The 22,529-nt window shown below is 44.9% G+C and overlaps 1 protein-coding gene across 6 annotated transcripts in view; it reads left to right on the plus strand.

Moving 5' to 3' along the window:
* LOC121593388 (Fc receptor-like protein 5) overlaps positions 1-22,323 on the plus strand; it is a 52,032-nt gene extending 29,709 nt beyond the window's left edge. For all 6 annotated transcript variants that reach the window (XM_041915679.1, XM_041915682.1, XM_041915681.1 and 3 more), the window contains exons 5-7: positions 166-277; positions 2,913-3,088; positions 16,892-22,323. In XM_041915679.1, coding sequence (XP_041771613.1) covers positions 166-277; positions 2,913-3,088; positions 16,892-17,316 — 713 coding nt within the window. In that variant the 3' untranslated portion in view covers positions 17,317-22,323. The remainder of the gene's footprint in view (positions 1-165; positions 278-2,912; positions 3,089-16,891) is intronic.
* The last annotated feature ends 206 nt before the right edge of the window (positions 22,324-22,529 follow it).

Consider the following 22,529-nt stretch of genomic DNA (forward strand, 5'->3'; position numbering starts at 1 on the left):
ATTCGAGATCTGCGACCAAATCGGTCTCAATAAATAGAACAAGAATTCTCCATTCCCCCGAGCCGTATCATCAAATGCAATTCGCAAAACCAACTGAATCTGAATTCATGCTATTTCTTTCTTTCCTTCTCTTCAACACACACACACACACACACGCACACACAGAGGCGGTCGCAGAAATTCTCGAAGCGCCCGATTTGCATATAGACGAAGGATCGACGCTGCGTCTGGAATGCAAACTGAAACGTGCCACCGAAAGCCCGCTGTACGTCTTTTGGTAAGTATACCCGCGTGCCCACCGTGCACCCACCTGCCTCGGTGCCAGCTTCGGTTGATCGGTTATGAAAGATTTATGACGGCAAGCGCGCGGGGCCAAATATCGGTTGGTGCAGAAGTGCAGGATGAATATAAAACTGGAAGACTGGAAGGGGGTCAAACGGGTGGTGATGAAATGAAATAAATAAATATCCGTCAACGTTGGGTGCCGTTGGGTGGGCGAACGGAGACGGAGGGAAGCCGCGAATTTCACGATACCCACCACCGACCAAACACACAAAAGCCGCCACGGTGACCGTGGGGGCGGGGACAATTTGTGTTTGGCGGAGTTGGGACTCGCTTCGGTCACCCTCGTTCGCTATGGGTCGCCGTTTGATGTGGGCAAAAAGATGAAACGGTTCCGAATACGTTGCACGGGCCCGAGATCAGCATCTCAGCGTGAGGTGAAAGCGCTGGCCCTCGAATCGAAAGGCATGCAGAATGGCGATGAAGAAGCATTTCTTTTTGCTGATGTTTTTTTTTGTGTTGTTTGGCGTGGCGTGATGGAATGCGTCGTAATCATAAAATGGGGTACCCCTGATCTTCCTCTGCTTTTTTTTCTTTCCACCACACTTTCCTTTTACAACTGGGGAAAGGCCCGGCTCGATGGCGGAGTAGTGGCGAGCTTTGTTGTGGTAGGAAAGCAATTTCTTTCCTTTTTCCCTCCGCAATGAGACCAGAGATGGTGGAGATGGTGCTGGTGGGCTGTCCCACTTTCGCGGTGCGCAGTGGACTGGTCAGAGTTATTGCAGGCGCCATGGAATGCAAACACAAACATCTCTCGATCACGTGCCGCACCACCGTGCGGATTTGATTCGAGCCAGTGGGCAAAGGTATTTGTGAATGCCTTTGGATGGGAAGAGTTTGGTTCACGAAAAGAAGCAAAAAAAAAAACACTCCCGGTAGATCAATAGGTTTAATTCGAGAAAATGGCGGTCGTTTTTTGAAGGATAGCCGACACGTTTTGGAAGGTCACGAGAGGTAAAACATGTTGTTTGAGCTTTGGTTTGGACGTGGTGGAAGTTTTTTGTTGCTATGTCTTCAAGGTTTTATTTAAACAATATGAGCTTTGATCAGGATTATGAAGGGTTAGTAGATGAGATGAAATGGTTTCAATTGGAAAGACTAACATTGATGATAAACTTTAAAAACTAACCTGCCTGATGTGATCTCCAAGGGCCTTATCCTCCAAACTGCTAGCTAGCAGTAAATGATTAATCCGTAAGAGGGCGCTGCTATCGTTTCGTAGTGCTCAGCGTGAGGAGAGAGATATAAAAACGGCCATGTTTTAAGCTGTTTACAGAGATTACTATTTGTCATGGCACAGTAGAACGTCGATTAACCAGGTAGCTCGGGACCGGACGGTTACCGGTTAATCGGCTTCCACGGATAATAGCCCAAACATGTCAAATTCATAATAGAAATATCACTGGACACTAGACAGCGGCACAACAAACGTTTTAGCCAACGTGACACTCATGCACACTGTTAAACCGCCCACCGGTTAATCGAGGTTCTACTAAACTAGCAAACTTTAATCGAAGTGGATTGTCGTCAAGAAGCCATCAGATGAATTGGAATAAAGATTAAAATAATTTTACTTAAATGAAAATCAATGCTGGTAAATGGTAATGCCTAAAATTACCCAAGAATTGGCATATTTATGTTCCGTTGAAAGGATTATTAAAATGTGTTTTGTATCCAAGTTAAGTCCAAATCGTTTTCACAGCACACATTAGACGCCAATATTAGGGTAGAGCTTTGTGGATACAGGAACAAAAAAAAACTAATTCTACCATACGCAAAAAAGCTCTTCACAGCAAAACCCCCGTTACAGTCACCTGTCACCAGTAGGCACCGGATTTTATGAGCCGTAACCTAGGCAACACTTCTTCATTCGCCAGTAACCTGCGGATTAAAGGTTCCTCCCTAATGGAGTAATTTTCCGTGTTAAAAAAGACGTCCCTTTAAAGCTTTTTAACACACACACACCATGCCAGCAAAAGGTTAAAAGAGGCAGCGAAGAATTGGATACCATCATGTGGGTCTACATTGCCTTTCAGCTCCCTTCAACGGCCGGTTGGCTTGTTTCAAATCGACCGTTGCCACCGCACTTTGCATGACCCCTTCCCACATTATCAAGCCGGCAGTCTGCCTCCAAGAGGTGCAAGGCAACACACCGCCACCGCCTTGTCTACCTGTGCGATGGTGTTTTGTCAGCACCAGCATGTGCGGAGACGATTTATGAACGCGTATCAAATTTCAATCTCTTCCACTTCATTTATTATGCTGAGCGAAGCTGAAAGCAGCTGAAGCCGGTACCGATTGTACCACCAGCAAAACATCAAAAAAGAGGGGATGAAAGCAGTGGAAAGGGAAGTACAAATACGCTCGCAGCGTCGACAACACCGGGACAAGTGCTTAGTCGCCGACGACAACGACGACGACGACGACGAAGTTTGGTTAAAAGGACACAGCGGGCCCGTCGGTGACATTTTGCTTGCTTTTGCTGTTTGGTGTGGTGTCGTGATGGTGGTTTTTTTTCTCGCTCTTCTTCCTCTAACCGCTTCGTTCTGGTTTCTTTCCCTTCGCCACAGGTACCACGAGGATCGGATGGTGAACTACGATCAGGAGGATGGTGTGTCCGTGTCGAACAACAAGCTCACCTCCAGCATCCTGACGGTGCGGAATGCGACGGCCCGGCACGGTGGCAACTACACCTGTGCTCCCGCGAACGCGCGCCAATCGAGTGTTTACGTGCACGTGCTGAAAGGTAAGTTGGACTATTCTTTTGCCTTCCCCACCGCTAAGACGGGTTTGCATATGGCATCGATCTTTCACCCCAACCGCCCGGTGCCTGCCATCTCCAGGTGCTCCAGGGCAGTGTCGAGGCAGTTGCGGATGGAATGCAACTTGACGAAGAGTTTTGGTGAAGTTTTTACCTGTACAGTTCCAGCACGGTGTTTTTCGCTGCAGGTGGGAACAAACACTCCCGCTGTGCTAGACGTGAACCCGCAAATAGCTTCTACAAGCGTTCCTATTTTCGGTCGATTAGGAAAATAGGAATGCTGTGCTCGCATTTTGTCTGCTGTTTTTGGAGAGGGTTTGGAGTTAGTTTGCTTGCGGGGAAAGTATTTTGGGGTAACGGAAAATTCATAAATTCCACAGCCAGCACAACGGCGAGCGTACGGATAAGGCATATATGCACTGTGGGAAGAGTGCAGGACATAATTTTGGGAATCATTTTACAAATTCATGAAGTATTTCATCTTTTTGCATAGCTCATTCACTAAAAGACGTATGAAATGATTCAGTATTCTTGATTTATAGTTCTTAATTACCACAAGAGCTTTGCTTACGGCTTTCAAAATTAGTAAGATGCAGTTTTATTTAAACCTTCTTCGCACGATACCGAATCGTTCCACAGTGTAGTCCACTCTTTCCAAGCTGGCGCTGGCGTAGTGCTAGGCTTCGCTTCGTATGTTTGAAGCAAACTTCACGTCCCCTTAGTACAAGTGGCCCGTTGTATCGTGCACAAACGCCCGGTTTAGGTAGCTTGCAATTCTTCCCTCAGCGTAGTGTGTACTGCAAGAAAAGGAAAAAAAAAGAAATGAACGGTAGAGAAATTGCCTCGGGACCACTGCAATGCATCATTATCGGACACTTTGTGAAATATGAGCAGTGCAATAACATATGTTCGTTCCTGCGAGGGTCGGAGAACCAGCAGGAAGATTGATGACGTAAAGAGGTGTGGTGTAAGGGGAGGAGCAGGGGAGACGGTGGTACAAGAAAGCAAAAAAAAAGGTAAAAAAGGCCAAGGATCTCGGCGGCTGTACGTGGAGGCACTTGCCTTGCAATGGGGAAACAGGTCGGAAAAACGGCCTGTGCCGAAAAAAGCTCCACATACCGTTAAACGAACTCACCTCCCCAAACTGAGAACGAGAGTAACACGCTGGTGTTAGCAAAGGAGTTTGTTTTAGTGTTGTTTTATTTCGTTGTGAGCAGCAATGTTTTGGAACGCTTGGAAGAAGAAAAAAAAAACGCAACGTTTGGTTTGCATTTGGGATGAAAGTGAACAGTGAATGGTGGAATGAAAGGAGCTGAGTTGAAAGGAAGGAGAAAATAAATATACAATTTCCCGTTCACATGTGCTGCCGGGGCGTTCTGTCCCGCTTCGGCGTCACAGCAGTATAATGGATTGCATTAAAACGGTGCGGACGGTGCGGAAGGTTTGTGGCGAACTGTTCGCCTGCCAAGGACGAGAAGGGCAGGACGGGGAACTTGGGCCGAGCAGGAGAAATTTAATTTCCTTCCACTTCCGACGGCCCCGAAACACAGGGGGAAACAAGAAACACTCTAAAACGAAGGGGGAAAAGGTTAAGGTACTGTATAGGGACACCGTGAGCCAAGGAGTGAACGGAGCAAGCAAAGCAACACGGAATCTGGAAAAGCGAGCATGTTTTGGATTCACTGTGTGGAGCTTTTACGCGATCGGGTACCGGCACATGCTGTTGGGTGGGAACAGTTGTCCTGATGCCAACTTTGCTTGCTCTTTGTGTTTGGTTGATGTTATTTCTCACCGGTGCCATTCGCAGCTGTGTGAAACGGACATGTTGGCAGGAAGATTAGAATAATAACAGGTGTTGTGATCGTGCTGGTGTTTTTTTTTTTTTGAAGTTTTGCATTACGGTTTTTGCAATATTTCGAAATATTGTGAGTATAGTACTGCATTATCTTGCAAGAGGGCGCTGCGATCATGGTTCTGTCAATCGAGAACGGTCGATCAAGAAGGTTCTTGGTTCTTGAAGACTTTTTTCAGGGTATCGATACAGTAAGCTATTATAACTGTTGTGCGCAGCACCGCTACTCAACCCTGTCGCGGCAAGGGCTTGACGTACGCGTTCGGCTAAGTTCGGCGCTCTTCATCTTTTCTCCGACCCGGACGGATGTACCGCGTGCTCGCCCCGTTTTGCTTTTTTGAGTGTCGAAATTGCGTATATTATGTACTATTTAATTTGTTAAACAAGCAAGTATTAAAATTAATGTTTGCAAACCATAACCACTTTACTGAAGCTTATGTTAATTTGGTTGAAATTTAGAACGATCAAGCTAAAGTTCCTTCATCCGTTTCTAGCGCCATCTGTATGATTACTTTCAACAATGGTAGTAGTCTAACTTGAGTAATTTTGCACATGTTCAATATTTTGCAGATTTCTAATAGTGATATTTAACTTTTTTTCTGTCTTTAATTATATTATAACTACAGCGTCAAAGGCTCTACGACCTATTTGGTTCGCTTTTAAAAATAACAAAAAATAAAACAGTATCAGCGGCTTTTCTACTATGAGCTCTCCCTGCTTTTGATCGTTCCATTCCACCATTGACCGAACGATCGTTGCAAAGGACACAAACATGTTTTCCGAGTCGTTATCGTGCGGTCCATCTCTCGGACACATTTCTCCTCTGTTCTCTCTCGCTCTTCCTCTCTTTCCTTCCTGCTCAATATCTTTTTGGTGGTTGGGTTTTATTTGCTTCGGTACGCTTTTGATTTCCATCGATGCAAAGAGCACACAAGCGGCAGACGGAGGCAGCAAACTTTATTTATGAACTGCCCGCTCTAACGCCCATCGGTATCTGTCCCCTGCCCCTATGTGTGAGCCGTGGTCGTGGTAGACTTACAAAATACCGCTACAAATATAAGGTTCGATTGAGAGGAGTCTTGTTTTTTTTTGCTTCACCGAATGTTGAAATTTATACCGACAGGAACTGAGCTGCTGGAAATAAAAGCAATGTATTTGTAAAACTTTTCCTTCCCATCATTCGGAATGGAAAACACACCCCTGCAGGAGAAGATGTAGGCCTGCCTGTGGACTAGACTGGACGGATGAAGTGCATTTGTGTATGTATGTGTGGGTCCGTGCTGAGAATGAATTGCCCGATACTTCTCTCGAGCGTATGGATTCACACCAAACAGCCACGAACGTAATTGGGTTCCTAATGGGAACTGTTCGTGCATTAAACTTTGTTTTCCCACCGCCACCACCACTGCCACTCTGGTCTCGAGTGTGGGAAAACTGCCGAAAAGAGCCCCCCCCCCCCCCAAAAAAAAAAACACACAAAAATGACACCCACAAAACTGGGTGCTCGTGCGTGTAAAGCGAAAACGATAACTTTAATATTCACTTCCGCTGTAAATTTGGCACCCGACAAAAAAGGAGCCAGGAAAGCGAGGGTTGATAGAAGGGAAAAAGTTTTTAATACATCTCCAGAGCTGTTAGCCCTTCGCGCCAACGTTTCCCTAAGCTCGTTGCTAGTGTAGCGGGCGTACATAGAGAAGGAGCGAGCCGGAGAACAGCACAGCAGCACAGATAGAGCCCAAACGCGGCAGCCAAAGTTATTTTACACCGTCCATCCTGCTTCGGCGGCAAACGGGGATGCCCTGTTTTCCGGCGCATTACTTCTGGCGGTTTGGTTTGGTTGGGTCTTATTTTATGATTCGTTTGCCATTCGCTCGCACAATGGCTACGGAGCAGATAGTCCACAACGGATGGGAAACGCGTGCGGGCGGAGGAGACCGTTTCCCTTCTTTCTTTTTTTGCTGCAATGATTGGAAACCTTTCGTACACTCGGGGAAAGCCCACGATGCCTACTGCCTGGTAAAAGTTGTGCATCGGGCCTTTTTTCTTTTTTTGTTCGTCCGGGAAAGCCCAGGAAATTGTTACACACACACACATACAGACACCCAGCCTCGATGCTGCAACTCTTTGCTGTTGCTGAGGGAACAGGATGTGAGAAAATGAATTTCATTATGCATTTATGGCGGTGCAATGACGCAACAGACCGTTTGGAAAGTGAGTGCGAGATGGGAATTGCAGGGTGGCGAGTGTACGTTGGTGGTGTGCCGTTGATGGGAGTAAACGGCACCCGGGCAGGCTAAACGTGTCGAAACGAGTGGTGCTAGAAATTGAAATAAATGTTTGATATGGTTCGCACGCTTCGCTAGCGAAAACTGCTGCAGCAGAAAGTGTTATGCAGTGTAGAACATAAAAAATCAAATAAATTGCCCTTTTTACGCCTTTTTAAGCTTTTTAAACAGACACTTGAAAGTAAGCTATGAACTTAAATTGGCTGAGATTCAAAAGGTTCAAAATAATTAAACTACATTGCATGATGTTTGTGATCTTAAAATTTCTGCAAAATTCATTCTTAATATCCTGGGCAAGAAATGTCACATTAGAAAGATTCTCATTTATTTCAAGTAGCTTCCCACCACACTCACACACCACAAGATGAAAAGGGCAGAGAAACTTACACTCTAAACGTGACACGTTTCTTTGACATTTTGTACCGCAAGGCACCACAGGATGAGATGAGGCTGAGGGCAACGATGTGTACGTGAAAGGATCACTGTCACACGACCCTGAGCTTGTACGGGCGATAGGATGCGGCATAGTGGTGGCAAAAGGAACAGAAGGTCGGCAACAAAATCCTCCCTCTTACACACATCAAAGCAAAAACTATTTTCACACCACCGGTCGCATAAATTGAGCTCAAGGACCTTTCCAGCTGCCAATCATCTTACCGATCAGATGGTGTGCAGCCATCCGGACGAAGCATAAACCACAACACGAGCCAGGAGATGGCAGTGAAGGAGCACGAGAGAAAGAGAGAGAGAAAGAAGAGAGAGAGAGAGAGAGAGAGAGAGACGGCAAGATCCGTCCAGTGAGTGATTTAACCTCATTTTAAGAGCGCTGCTTGGGCAGATAGCGGGACAAAAACTCGAAAAAGAAGGAAACAGTTAAAGGGAGGGAAAACGAATGAACAAGCTGTGAAACGAATTTTGCACCTCATGCCATTGCGTGTGGTGATGTATGGTCCCACCTCACCCGGTCGGTCACACCAACGGATCGATGGGCGAGTGTCATCTTCAGCGTGTGCACTTTATTTTTCCCACCCATCAAAAGCGCGGTGTAGTGAAAATGCATTAAGCATTCATTTGCCAGTTGCATTCCTTTTTTTTTTTTTTGGTGGAACACAGACAGAAAATTATCTCTTCCAGCCGAATGCGGTGCGGTGAGTGGAGTGTATTTTTTTTTTACATTTGCTGTTTGCATCGGTGATCCTTTCCATCAGCACAATCGGGAAAGTGTGGTTAAACCGTGGCCGTTTGGTGTGCTATGCTTTATTTTAATAAATTTCGTTCTGTTCGGCCCTTCGTGTTGGTACACTGGTGGACATAAAAATAGGAAAAAAAAAATTGTGTGTTTTTTTTTTTTTGCGTGCACTAGGTGTGTCATCGCCAACAGTTCGAGGCGTACTGAATTTGCAATAGTCGAATTATGCCTTTATACTCTCATTTTTGGTGCGCTACTTATCTGAGTTTTGAGTGCCGGCAGCGTTTTGCGGCAGTATAAGGAGAGCCAAATCGTGTTGAGCTTCATTCTTCCATCAGTGGTCAAGGTGAAAGGTTGCTGTTGAAAATTCCACAAATCATCATGGTCGCGGAAAGCACTGCACACCAGAGGAGCGAAAACACATTCAGGGGCTTTATCGTGAGAACGTGCCAATCAAGACAATCTGTAAGGCGTTCGGCCGTTCACGGACGTTTGTGGACAACGCCATTCGTAGCGAGGCTACGGTAAATCGACAGGTCGTCCGCGAAAAACAACGGCCGACGTTGACGCGCAGATTGTTGAGATAATCAAGGCGGATCCTTTCAAAACTTGCGCTCAAATCAGCAGGAGCTTGGTTTGCAAGTTTCGGCGAAAACGGTGTCTCGCCGTTTACACGCCGCTGGGTTCTGTGCCCGGAGACCGCGGAAGGTTCGTAAGCTGCTGCCGCACCACGTAGAAGCGCGCATTCGGTTTGCCGAAACATTTAGCTGCATCCATCTTTGTGGAGTAAAATCATTTTTTTCGGATGAGTCCAGAATCAATCTGGATGGTTCGGACGGCATTAAATACGTCTGGCGCCTTCCTAATCAGGCGTATCATCCGAAAAATACGATAAAAACCCGAAGTCACGGAGGCGGCCACGTAATGGTGTGGGGTTGCTTCTCCTGGCACGGCCCGGGTCCTTTGTTCCGTATCAACGGGACACTGAACTCGGAAGGGTATAGAAAAATACTTAGTCGTAAGATGTTTGCCGGACATTTCGGAGCGAAGAATCATCTCGACAGTTTCATGCTTAATTTTCTCCGCAAACAGTTGCAAGTTAGGCAAACCAGGATGTGCAAGTTCTACGTGCTGCGTTGAGTCCTGACCTAAACCCATTTGAAAATCTGTGGTCAACTCTCAACGTCAGCTTAAGAACCCCTGCACGTTCAGCCGATGATCTAGGACACGCTGCGGGTTATGTGGGAAAAACATACCCGAAAGCGAATGCCGTAAGCTCATCGAAGATATGGCCAAACGCTGTCAGGAAGTGATAGCGATAACGGTCATCACATTGACCGTTAGAATGTGTTTTCGCTCTGTGGAACACCGCAACACCTCCTCCCAACAACCATTAAACAGTCCTTTTGGGGCTACCAAATATTTCTGACAAGAACTATTTCTTTCGTCACAGTAAAAAGTTCCTATTTTTATGTCCACCAGTGTACGTGAGGCGAACCTGGGGAGGGAAAAATGGTGCACGCCCCATTAACTGACCATCGGTTGAGCTGCCGTTGAACCTTTTCAGCTTTATGCATGTATGAATGCGTCGTTGGAAAAGGGGAGCCTGCGCTTGAGGTTATAGTTTGACCTTTAGGGTTATTTTTAAAAAGAGAGAGAGTGAGAGAGAGAGAGAGAGAGAGTATTACTGCTTTAAGCTTCCATTAGGGACAAGTGTGAGTTGAGATGGAGTGGTATTTTTTAATAGTTTATTCCTTTTCATATAAATATGCGCAAGTATATTCTTGGTTATTTGCTTTTTTTTATTTAGAATGTTTATATATTTATATCTTAAACCATTTTTGTTTAGTATTAATATTGAATATTAATTAATAGTATTTAATATTATTGTTAAACTTGATATTGGTTTAAATTAAAACACGAGCTTGCGTACCTTTAGGCGTTTAGCAAACCCGTTAAAATAGCAATGTTTTTTTATTTTCGAGCTGCGCAAAAACACTTTTTGCATACTTTTAGGCGCTTAGTATTACTTGATGAAAGGAAATATTCCTTCGTTTCAAATATACGAATTAACAACAAAAGTATTATAGTTTAGCTTTCCAAATGTTACACCGAATTCGTTACATTGAAAACCAGCGGCACAGTTCCTTTTATTGATCAATCGTTATTCAGATTACATTTATATCTACCAATAACTTTGATTCAATGATCCTGAGATAGCCAAAGGTTGCACGAATCGGTAGCATATTGTCGCTTCGAGAAGAATGGAAATGGTGGAAGAAGAAGTGAAAAAGCTGCTCAAAATCTGCAATGGCAGCAACCGTACGTTTGCGCTTTCAATGTACAAGACCCGCAACCCACCAGTATGGATGGTTTGGCCTAGAAAGAAATGAAGCCCGTACCGTTTCCGATATCCGATTTACTCTTCGCTTTAGGTTGCCTTACATTCCCTCTTCTTCAAAGGGTAACCAGCAGTTTGTTGCTTTCATTGAAAAGTACGGTTGGTTTTTTTTTCTTCTCTCCCCCCGTCTTTGTGTTGCCGTTACAAGCAGTGAAGATACGGCAAAGGCGCGTCCCTACTAAAAAAAAAAAAGTTGAAGACAGCCCCGTGCAAGCGTTACACCGATCGAGGAAACGGGAGCTGGTGCTGGGATTGGGGGTGCGGAGGTCAAAACCACCCCTTGAGCGTATGCAATAAATTTTCATTTGCTGAATTATGTAAAATTAAGACCGTACGATACACCCACGTCAACGCTCTCGCACCGGAGCCCGCAACACTGGTGGCCTTGGTGGCGTAATGCTGTCGGTTGGTTGGCAGCTTGCAAAGAGGAAGGCGTGTGCGCTGTTCCTCGACCCGGTTTATTTGATGTTTATGATATTTAAGCTAAGTTGGTGCAATTTCCATACCACAAGCAAGCGACTGGCGAGCGGGAAAAAGGCATGAAAGCAGCGTTTCATTCTTTTGCTTCGCTTTTATTTGGGTTTTTTCTTTTCACACGAGTTGATTGTGCAGCAGTGAACGATAGTTTTTCCTCTTCCGCTGAGGGTTTTTATACAGTGGGAGGCATGGGTTTGCCAGTTCCAGGATTTTGTTTGCTTTTATTGATAGTAAATACGAGTCCTAATTCTACTGTTACTGCCATCACATGTTTTAAAATGTGTTTATGATTATGGCTATAGTTTTATTATAAAAAGGAAATGGTTAGGATGTTATAACATCATCGTTTTCAAATACTTTATTAGAATTTTTATCTGAATCTTTAAAAAACTTTAATTTAACGGCTTTTTTCTATTTAAAACGTTGCACAATTTACGCCTCCGGTGGAAAAGTTTTATCAAACAAACCACAACCTGCATAACAGTAACCGCCATAAATTTAGGCGTTCGTGAGCAAAATCTTCTATCCTCTCTAGCAGGGCATGCTGTTTTACCTTGGAATGGATTTCCTGTCCCAGTAACTAACTCTATTCACTCGGTACGGCCAAAATAGGGGGAAAAAGTAAAAGTCACGTCGATGAAACGTGAACGTGCATTGAGGGTAGCACCGTGCGCCTTGGACTGACCGATGCAATGAGCGTGTAATCACTCGCGGCCACGTCTCTTACAAAAACCGTGGCAGAGCGGACCGTTACGGAATTATCTCGGTTGCCCTTTTCCCTTCCGTTTGTCTGTTGTTCCCAAAACTGTGGGCGAACGTGTCCCGGGACACTATTGTGCAATCGTCCTCGAGCGGACACTGCCGCGGCGTTCGAAAGGATGATTTCTACGTTGCCAAAAGGATGAGCCAACAGAGTGGCGCTCATAATTTACCAAAAGTTTCACGTCTTCCAGTTTGTGTTTTTCTTCTCTTCTGTTCTTTTGTCAACCAGGCGACGCGGACAGAGAGAAAAAGTTTCCGCTTTACGATTTAATTTGTGCTGAGCGCGGCGTATAGCTTTAGCGAAGCGGAACCGTTTGTAAACTAGATTAGCCAGTTCATTCATTCGCCAAACGTACGGAATGGTGTTGTGTGTATGAACAAACACAGCTCTGTATGTATGTGCATAGTTCGCTATAATTGATTTACTTTCCCTTCCGGATGATTCGGATGCCGGTAAAAGTTTATTTAATTACTTTTAAACCCGTTCCACTAGCTCACCGTCCACATGCGAGGTACTCTCGGCGTGTGTTACAAGCATACAGTGTGAATAAAACATTGGAATAAGCATTTTATTCCTCCACTGCTCAGGCACGATTGTTGAGCAAAAGCTGCACATGATACGTTGGAGTTTTGGTATAAAAAAAAAAAACTGTACCTCCCTGCAGCACTGTAAGCGTGCATATATAGATATTTAGAAATAAAACCTCAACGCATGCTTCCAGCACATTTACACTTCATGAACGCAAGACAGCGAGTCACAGCAAAAAAAAAAAAAAAACTCTCCACACACACTCACATAGTATCAAAGTTTCAACCAATGTGGCGATAACAAAAATAAGAAATGGTAGAAAACACATTCTCTCCTTTTCCTTTCGCTACGTGCCTGTAAACTGCTGATGGATTGAACGATACGCAGCAGCATTTCGGTTTTAAGGGCGTGCTTTTTTCTTTTTGTACCTCTCTTGGCGAAACTTCGGCATCGCTTTTCCATTCCATTCCATTACGTGTGTGAAGAAGCTGGTGAACTGTAAATTTTGCTGCTGTAGAGCTACCGGTTTTTTTTTTGCTGCCCCGCGCAAGGATAACGTGCTGCAGCCGGAGAACAAGTGTAAAAAAAAAAACAGAATTCACCATAAAAAAGAAACATGTATATAATTTTCTTTACAAAAGTTTGCTCTTTTTTTGCTGCCAAACTTGTTTGGGCTCTGGAAGGTGTAACGTTTTTTAACCTTTTAAGCGTTGATTTATTTTGTACGTCATGTGAAAAACTGCTCATGCAAGACGCTTCGAGTGGAATGTGGAAGCGAACGAACTTTGTGCGCTGTAACGGTGTAACTGTTTGTGTTGCCTCTGAAAAAAAAAGTTCCAAAGGGCTATTTTGACATTTGATCAATCATTTTAGTGCAAAAGTGAGAGGAAAATAAGAGTGATTTTAGTCCTGCTCAATCAGTTCTACACTAATAAGCAGCTTTTTGCATACATTTTGGCGAATTAGTACCATCAAGTTAGCGGGTACAAACAAAACGCCTGAATGTATGCAAACATTGCTACATAAAAGCTGCATCAATGAAACAACACTTCTCACCTGCACAATGTAAAGCTTGTGAAAATAATGCAAAAGTACTTATAAATTGCATTTCGTCAGCGTAATACACCTTTAATGCGATTCCATTCAACTCGTAGCGTTTTTCTTAACCTAACCCTTTCCGCACCATTGCAAAACTTGTTACCATTTACATGCGAGGAAAGTTTCGCTCCTTTTTTTTCCGGGGTCCGAACATTATCTTACCTTTCGGGGGCAACCTAACTCAACGCACCAAAGTTCCCACCCCCACCGAGCCCACGCCCACGCGGAAGCCACGGATGAGGTAAATGTGTTAAAGCGAAAGGTTTAAACCATTCCACAACCGTACACGCACCGCTGTACCGGGTGTCGGTTAACCTTTTATGCAAATTTTTGCACCTTTCTCCCGTTGAATCGCATTAGCTGGCGGGGGGGGGGGGGGTTTAAGAAAGAACTGGAACACATAAACTTTCGTGCCTTGGATTGCGATCGGGCGGTGGAATGGTAAGCTTGCCTTAACTTTGCCTGCCGTTCTTTGCTTATCATTCCGGCAAAGTTATGCTCATGCTGCGTGAGTGCCCGCGAATGCCCGCAGGAAACCCACATCAAAGGGGCACTATTGCCCGTGGAAAGGATTTTTTTTACAAATCGTGCGCCAGCGTCTGTGTATATCTTCGTTCGCAGTAGCTTACTCTCTGCGGAAGGATATGCTTTTCGCCATCGTTTCGAACCGTGCGTCCCCTTTGTGTGCCACAAATAAACATTGGTTATGAAACCGAGACTACACCTACGGCACACGTGAGTCACCTTTCGGAGGGAAAGATTAGGAAAAAAAAAATAGCAAAAAAGTTTGTTCCCTGTGCGTGTGTGCGGTGTGTTGAAAAAAGGTGTCACAAGACGTTGACATGTTTACTACACGCACCTTCGGGGACGCTTACACCTTAAAATTCAATCAATTTTCCCAAGCGCCACCCCTATTTGCCCTGTTGTGACACATTCACACTCAACCACCTTTGACAGCGTTATCCGTCTCGGGGGAGCTTTGGAACGGTTGATTGCTTGAATCATATCTTTACACATGATTGGCCCGAAGAGGAAAGAATGCAAGAGTTTATGTGTGCCGAAGTCGCCTATCCCCGTTAAACAAAGAAAGGTGCACACGTTCTGGTCAAGCTTTTCCCGCCCAGCACACCAAAACGTCTGAGCTAAGAAGCGTCGGGGGAACAAAAACGCAACCTCCCCCGAAAGCCAATGAAATCAATCTTCATCAAAGTCGCTCGCCAGCCGGATACATTTTCACACCTCTTTGGTCACTCTCTTTGGTGGCGACGTGTCGTGGTTTGTGCTTTGCTTTTGTTTTGCAGCTACACTTTTCGGGTGGCGTCGAGCTAAAAAATAATAACAAAACACCCCCCCCCCCCCCCCCACACGCGTTGATTTAAAATTGATGAATGTTTTGAGCTTCTTTTTCTCTCGTTTTTTTCAACTACCTCGTTCCGGTAGCCGCAACACCGCTGCCATTGACAGACGAACATAATGCGCCGTGACCTTCCCGGGCTCCTGTGTTTAACGTGATTTAACGCCCGTCCAGGCGATTGGCTTTGGGATGATGAATGATGAAAAAGGGTTGATGCGTTTGTTGACCGTATAAAGAGAGGTTAAGGGTTGGGAGGGGTTTACATCGGGGATGGTGACGTTTCGAACAGGGAGACATATCATTGCTGATGTATTTTATCTTTAAGTTTTCATTTATTGAATAACCGATTCTTTTTTGTCATAAAGAGCTGGCTAGCTTGATGATAAACTAAATTTTATACTATGACTTTTATGCTGAAAAACTTGTACCATTGAAAATCTAAAATGCCCAGTTTTATGGTACTAAATGCTCAAAATTCAACTTAATTTGGTTTGGTGTTTTAAAACAAATGTTAAATTTACGCATGAATAAACATCACTCATGTCTCTTATAAATAGCTAGTTATGTTCCTTGTATGCCAAGTGGTCCATTGGTCTATTCGATTGGTGGTTCGGCTTCTACAAGGCCGGACAGATTCGATTCCCAATCAGAGCCACCTGCTCGTAGCAATGTCTTAAGACTCGGAAAGCTGTATAGGTTCGGTCATAAACTGGAGGCGGCTGCCTTAGGTTTTACGCTTAACAGAAAAAGTATAATTTCCTGGAAGTTTGGTTAAGTCAGGCTTACAATGTATATCAAATCAACCTAATGAAATAATCCATCACACATCATAAAACGTGTTTTATTTTGCTGTAGGCAAAGAGTTAAAGAAACACTTTTTCTTTAAAAATGTCAAGCGTTAACCTTGCAAATTCCATGTGAATTGTACTTTAAACCTACCCACCTACAAGTCAGTTTCCCCCAAAAAGCATCGAAACTGAATTTAAATCAAGCAGCTCTTGTTTACTGCAACTGTCTGTCATCGTTCGCTTGCGTGTGCTCGCTTGCAGGTGCCCGCTGCAGCGCATCACCGCAAGCAAACAAAACAAAACCAAAGCGAATGACAATCCACACTCTAGATTAAACGGAGCGGAAAAATCCCGCCTGCTAGCTTGCAGCCATCGTTTCAATCCGGTGAAGCGATCGGAAATGAAATAAAATAAAACCTAAATGCCTATTTCGGATGGGTACGATTGCATTCCCACTACCCCACGATTGTGTGGTTTTCATCAACAAAAGCGAGAAAGAGAGAGAAAGATTTCCAATCGCTCTGATGTGCTATTCCGTCAGTTCGCTTCCTTTGCCATTTCCATGACGGCAATAAATCACGCACGGCCTCCTGGACCCTGGGGCTCACTGTCACTGTCAAATTGTTTGACAATTTCTACAAAACCATCATCATCATTGTTGTGTACGAGCACGACCTGACCGGGACGTTTCATATGACTGGCACTGCCCTTACTGCTGCTGCTGCTGCTGCTGCTGCTAGTTGAGTGAGCACTCTCCATCAAACGTCAGACATTGTGTGTTGCTGCTGTTGGTGTCGTTTGCCTTGCTTGCGGTGTAGCGTCAAACTATTTCAAGTGCCTTGCCTGCCCGCCTGCCAGTAACCACGACCACCGACTCTAGTGGGTACTAGAATCGTAATCTATCTGCACTGTTGTCCGTAAACTGGATGGCCCGGTGCCGCTGCTGCATTGGACTGCTGGACTCAACAATCCCTCTGTTTGTGTGTACGTTTTAACCCGCGTCACTAATCGGTTTTTTCGGTCTTTCTCTCTCTCTCTCTCTCTTCCTGCCAGGTGAAAAGCCAGCCGCAATGCAACATCCCAACAAAAACCCGACCGCAACATCCGGTGCACGGGCGGGCACACTCCCCCCACTGGCCGCATATCGGTGCGGTTGGCTCCGGCCGGTTCGCTCCTGGTGGCCCCTGCTCGCGGTCAGCCTGCTCCCTGCCACGGTCAGCCTCGTGACGACGATGCTGCTGACGCTGGTGGGCCGATTGGCGCGGGGCACGGACCAGTGGCCGGGTGCAGCCAGACCCGCGCCCAAACCATCCGACGACGACGGCGGCCGACGGCCAACCGAGCCTTACCTTCCCGTCGCATCCCGGCGCCGGCAGTGCCACCGCACCGCGCTGCTCACGCTCTGTATACTAGCCGCACTTCTGCTCTCCGTTAAGACTATCTTCAGCAAAAGTATTAAACTGTTCGATGTAGTTTAAAAAAAAACCGCTCCCCGTTCCCTCGTCTCGTCGGCAATTTGGGACGTTCGAGAGCCTCCCGAGCCTCGCAGTGGGCTTGCTGCTGGTGAGCCATGGTGAGTGTGGTGAGTGTGCAAAAGCGAACGCCCCAACGTCGGGGACGAAAAACACATACGTATAAATATTTTGTACAGGTTTTCTAGCATTAAAATGTTTAGGGTTAATGTTTACGGGCAATTGAGAGGACAATGTGTGGGTGTGTGTGTGTGTTGGTTGTTTGGCCAAACAGAACAGAAAGTACAACACAGCTGAACACAGAGAGAGTCAGAGAGCCAGCGAGGGCAAGATAGAATGTGGCGCTAGGTACAAAATGGGGACAGTTTTAGAGGAATTGTTTGCAAAGCAAATAAGACCCACAGTCGGGCCAGCCCGAACGGACCGGACAACCGTACCTTGGGTGGACTTTGACTAGCAAGACTGCAAGGGTTGCTGTTGCAGTTCGTATGCAATGGTTCTTAAGCTTAAATTGTTATCTTTTGGATTTCGGTACGTTCTGGGGTTGCAGTGTTCGTGTTCGTGTATCTGCACCGGTAGCTGTGGTGACCCTGTCCGGTTCGGTTTACGCAGTGGTTTTAAGTAAGCAATCTTCCGGTCACTGCAATGCCTGCCCGAGCGATTGAACCGTCTCCGGTCAGAATCTCTGCATAAAATCAATTCACAACATCCCTTGAACGCACCCGTAACCGGGTTGGATCATTAGTTAGACAAACACCCGATACCGAACTCCGATTCAAAATCAATCACCACTGAGGGCAGTGATTGTTCTTCCTTCTTGCTGCAGATAATCCAGCCACAATCGCAATGTACCGGCGGTTGTGGTGCTGGCGAAAGGGGATTGGGATGTAACAGAGCTTTGTCGAACTTTTGCCCGCAGACGAAAAGCCCTCGTGAGAGCAATCCAAGTCTTTGAGCAGCACAGATTTAAGGGGGTGCAAAACTTCACCATCATCATGATCATCATCATCATCATTGCCGTCTCCGATTGCTGGTGGATAAAAGTATTTACGATGAAATATTGATTAAACAAACGAAATTTCGTTCCATTTCACGTCTGGGAAGGACGCAGAGGGAAGGTCGGAGGACGCTTCCAATCACTTCGGTGGTTGGAGCGATTTCATTTTACATCTCGTACCGGTTAACCAAAAACGTACCGAGATGGGTTTGCTGTGTGTGTGTGTGTGCATCTGTGTGCGTTGCTTTTTATCCCCTTTTTTTGCTTTTCGCTGCTGTACTGCAGAGTTGTTGAGCAGCATTTGAAGGAAGAGGGGAAGAACTTTCCGCGTTGCACAACTTGTGGCAGATTGTGGATTTTTTTCTTGCGCTTCTTCTGATGTTTGTAATCCGATCTGAGTTTCGATTCCCACCGTCTCTACTGTTGCAGACAGGCACAAGGAGCTGTTGCGATGGAATCATTTAGCAGCAGTTGCTGCAATTGGTGGAAAAGAATGTGATTTTTACCTCTTTCAAGAAGATGATGGCTAGCATGGTGATTTTCCATCGCTTCTCTCAATTGTGAGGGAACCATTGTTTGCTTGAATTGTTTTCTCATAAAACATATTCCAGTTGAAATGCAATGAACTGTGCTTCTTTTGTTCAAAAGCAGGGTGTAATCTTTTGCTGAACTTCCTTTTCTAAAAGATGGCGCCCACTTTCACAACCATCTCATCCGTACGATGGATGACTAATGGGGAAAAAGCTGTAAACCACGAAAGGATTAAAAGGAGGTTCGACGAAATAAAGGGAAAGTAATATAAAACTTTCCGAAAGCTTCTCTATCGCTCCTCTAACCAGGGATAAATCGAGCGAGTATTTGATGATCATGCACTGGATATCCCCTTCACCATCACCCTCATTGCATCCCGTTGGTACTATAATGAGCCAGCGTTGAGGACGTTTGCAACCAATCATGAATAAAGTACATTTATCTGCGCCAACCCTCCTGGCCCGGCCCAACTGCCGGCAATCGGAAGCTCTTCGGGATCCGGTTCCATGCAATTGAGGAAGAACCATCAGGAGGAAAAGTTTCCCTTTCTCCAGTTCCGTCGTTCCAACGTGAGGTGAGCTTTTCATTACCCGCGTTGCGGCTCGAGGAGGGAGTGTTCGCACTGCGCCACCCGGGCGCTGAATCATTGATGGTATTTGCATAAGCGATTAAAAATGCAAATTATAGTTATTTTATCTCGAACTATCGTGGCCGCTGCTTAACCACGGGCCACGGGCCGCGAATGAAGTGGCAAATCTCGAGTCGAGATCAGCCGGCGGATTCATGGTTCGGTGCATTGCAATTGCAAACTCGACCGGCTCGAGCACTTTATCTTTCCGCAGTCCCGGGTGGCACGTGCATGAGCTTGAGCGGGCACAGGTGCTCGGAGCGAAAGGAAGAGGGAGAGAGAGAGAGAGCCACGGTGAAAACTTTCTAATCCTAATGAGGGTTTCGGCATCGGATGGAAAGTGTTGCTGGTGTCACAAATGGTAGTGTCACAGTGAGCTGTCGCCAGTGATTAGCTTACTTTAATCACTAACGGTCCTGGTTTCATGCTCCACATAATAGCAGAAAAGCTGTGCTGCATTCTAATGTGGAGAGGAAAACAAAGTCAATTCTTCATATGGATCACGTTCATACCGCTTAGCTTGAGTTTTCGTTTGAAATGCTATTTATTTCAAGTTTAATTAAACATTTTTGTACTTTAATACGTCTACGAGCAATGATTGCATGGTATTTGCATACCTTTAGGCGCCGCCGTTATGTAGCGCCGTTAGCGCCTTTTAGTATGCAATTTGCTAAACCTGACTGGTTTTAGTGAAATTGATAATTGGTTTCGTTCAAATTAGAAGCATTGTTCATAGAAAGTTTAATGTTTTATTTCCTTTATGAATTTCTTTCTTTTTGCTGTTTTCTCTTCTTTTTGTAAATATGTAATTTATGTAGTCTAATTCTTAGTTTTCTTGTTTTCTTATTCTTATTCACTTCTTATACTGATTAACCTATCACTTCTTTCCACATCAACACATACTCATGTCTCCTGTGAAAACAATGATATTTTTTCTGTGTGATGAACATTTCATTTCAACACACTATCTATGCCTTTGGGCCACGAGATGTGAGTATGAATGTTCCACAAGAACAACACAACACTCTCCTTACACACACACACACACACACTTATCAGCTGAAGTTACATTTCCCTCGATGAGACCACAAGATTGGATATCGATCAGAACGGTTGCTCTTTCACAACCCGACTCAACGCAAACCACGCCGACTTCACGTGATGGTGTACAGCCACGGTACAGCGAAAAACATTTTCCACTCGATCGGATCGTGCTAGCTGTTGTGCCGTTCTGATCGATTGTGCATCTATTTTTCATCAGCCAATTCCCCACCACCAGCAGTCATCTTGAATCGGGGGGTTTTTTTTTTTTTTTTTTTTTGGTGCATCCATGTGACCAGCACATCGGCACGGGTAAGGAGATTTCCCTTAAGAAGAATGTAAAAATGTTGCTTCAACTATGTGGACCAGCGAGGAGCAAAAACAAAAACGAAAAGGTTTGTGAGGACCTCACATGGTGCAGCATGAACAATGATGGTACGACATCGATGCCAACACCGATCGAAAACAAATCGAATGACAATCCTATTTTCTTTTCGAGCGTTGCAAAATATTATCGTAACGTTCCCGGCTTGTGTCCCGGCTCAGGTGCAGTCGCGTGTAGGGAAATACACACTCACACACACACACATACCAGCAAATGGGAACAATGGGAACTGTAAGCTTATTGTGGGTGTCGGTTGATTGTAGCCAATTGAGGCTGGGGAAATAAAACACGACCACTTCCCCACAAAACAGGAGAAACTATTTCAATCAACAACGACAATCGGTTGCAGCTGCAGCCGCTGATACCGTTGAGCCCGCTCTCGTTCAGCGAGTGGACAGAGTGGGGTACCATTTTGCTGCGGTATTGCAACTGTTTGTTTGTGGAATGTGTGATAAAATAACAAACTTCTGAACCTGAAAACGTTTTATTTTTGTTTATAAAGCTAGAGACGAAAAAATCTCGAATAAAACACATTCAGCAAAAGTTAAGAACCGCATACTGACCGAAGGACACCAAAGGTACGGTGGTCTGTAACAGTGTGTATATCACACTTTATAAAAAAATACAAAAAAAAACAAAATCGTCCATTCAGAGAGATCGATTGTTACCTTTTCCCTTTTGAAAACAAAACCAAAAGCCGACAATGAAACCAACAGCTGAACCAGAAGCGAACAAAAACAACAAATAATAGCATCCCAACCGCCTGGAAACAAAGCTACTTTTGGTTTGTTTTTATCAAACCGCTCGTCTCGTACCCGGGGAGGGGCCCCATTCTCGCCGGCTAAATGGACAACAGGCTGGCACATAGTGTAATAAAATTAAACTAGCCAAGCATGTGTGAATACTAAACCAAGCGAGGGGTGGCGTTGAAATAAACTAGCGCCACACCATCACAACAGTACGCGTGGCCATTTTGTGGAGAGAAAACAATACCACACACACACACATACATACACAAACAGCCTGACTGAAAAGCGTGATACATCGCGACATAAACGCGCTTGGCTGTGGTGCACGCTGTTTGCACCGCCAGATAGGCTGGTCGTTAGTTTTAATTGTGCAAAAAGGCGAGAAAATGTGTCGTTTGCTAGCTAGCTCTGGTGCTAGGTTGATTAAAGTGACGTCGGGAAAAAGGGGGGTAACGAGGTGTGGGGGCAAGAACAAAAATATGACCGGCACTATCGGCGCCACAATGCAGCACAGTAAATAGCAAGCAAAATGATGTGCAAAAAAAAAAAAAAAACGTGCACACACAGAGAAAAAGAAATATAATTAAAGAGAAGAGAACAAAACGGAACTCTAAGACACAAAAGAAGAAGCGTGAATTATGGATTAACGAAAATAGTAGTAAAACAAAAGGTAAAAAAAGAGTAAAAACAATACACAAATCACAAAACCCACAAACAATCTCCATAAGCTCAAAACACACAAAACCCCAAACAGTTTCGGTACACTCCACAAAGAAAGCGAAACAGATAATAAAGAAGAAAAAAAACACACAGTTGAAATAAAATAACAATAAAACACAAAACAATCCAACAACAAACCAAGACAAAACATGAGAAATGAGTGAAAAA

Source organism: Anopheles merus, chromosome 2L, assembly GCF_017562075.2.
Source record: "Anopheles merus strain MAF chromosome 2L, AmerM5.1, whole genome shotgun sequence".
Classification (NCBI taxonomy): Eukaryota; Metazoa; Arthropoda; class Insecta; order Diptera; family Culicidae; genus Anopheles; species Anopheles merus.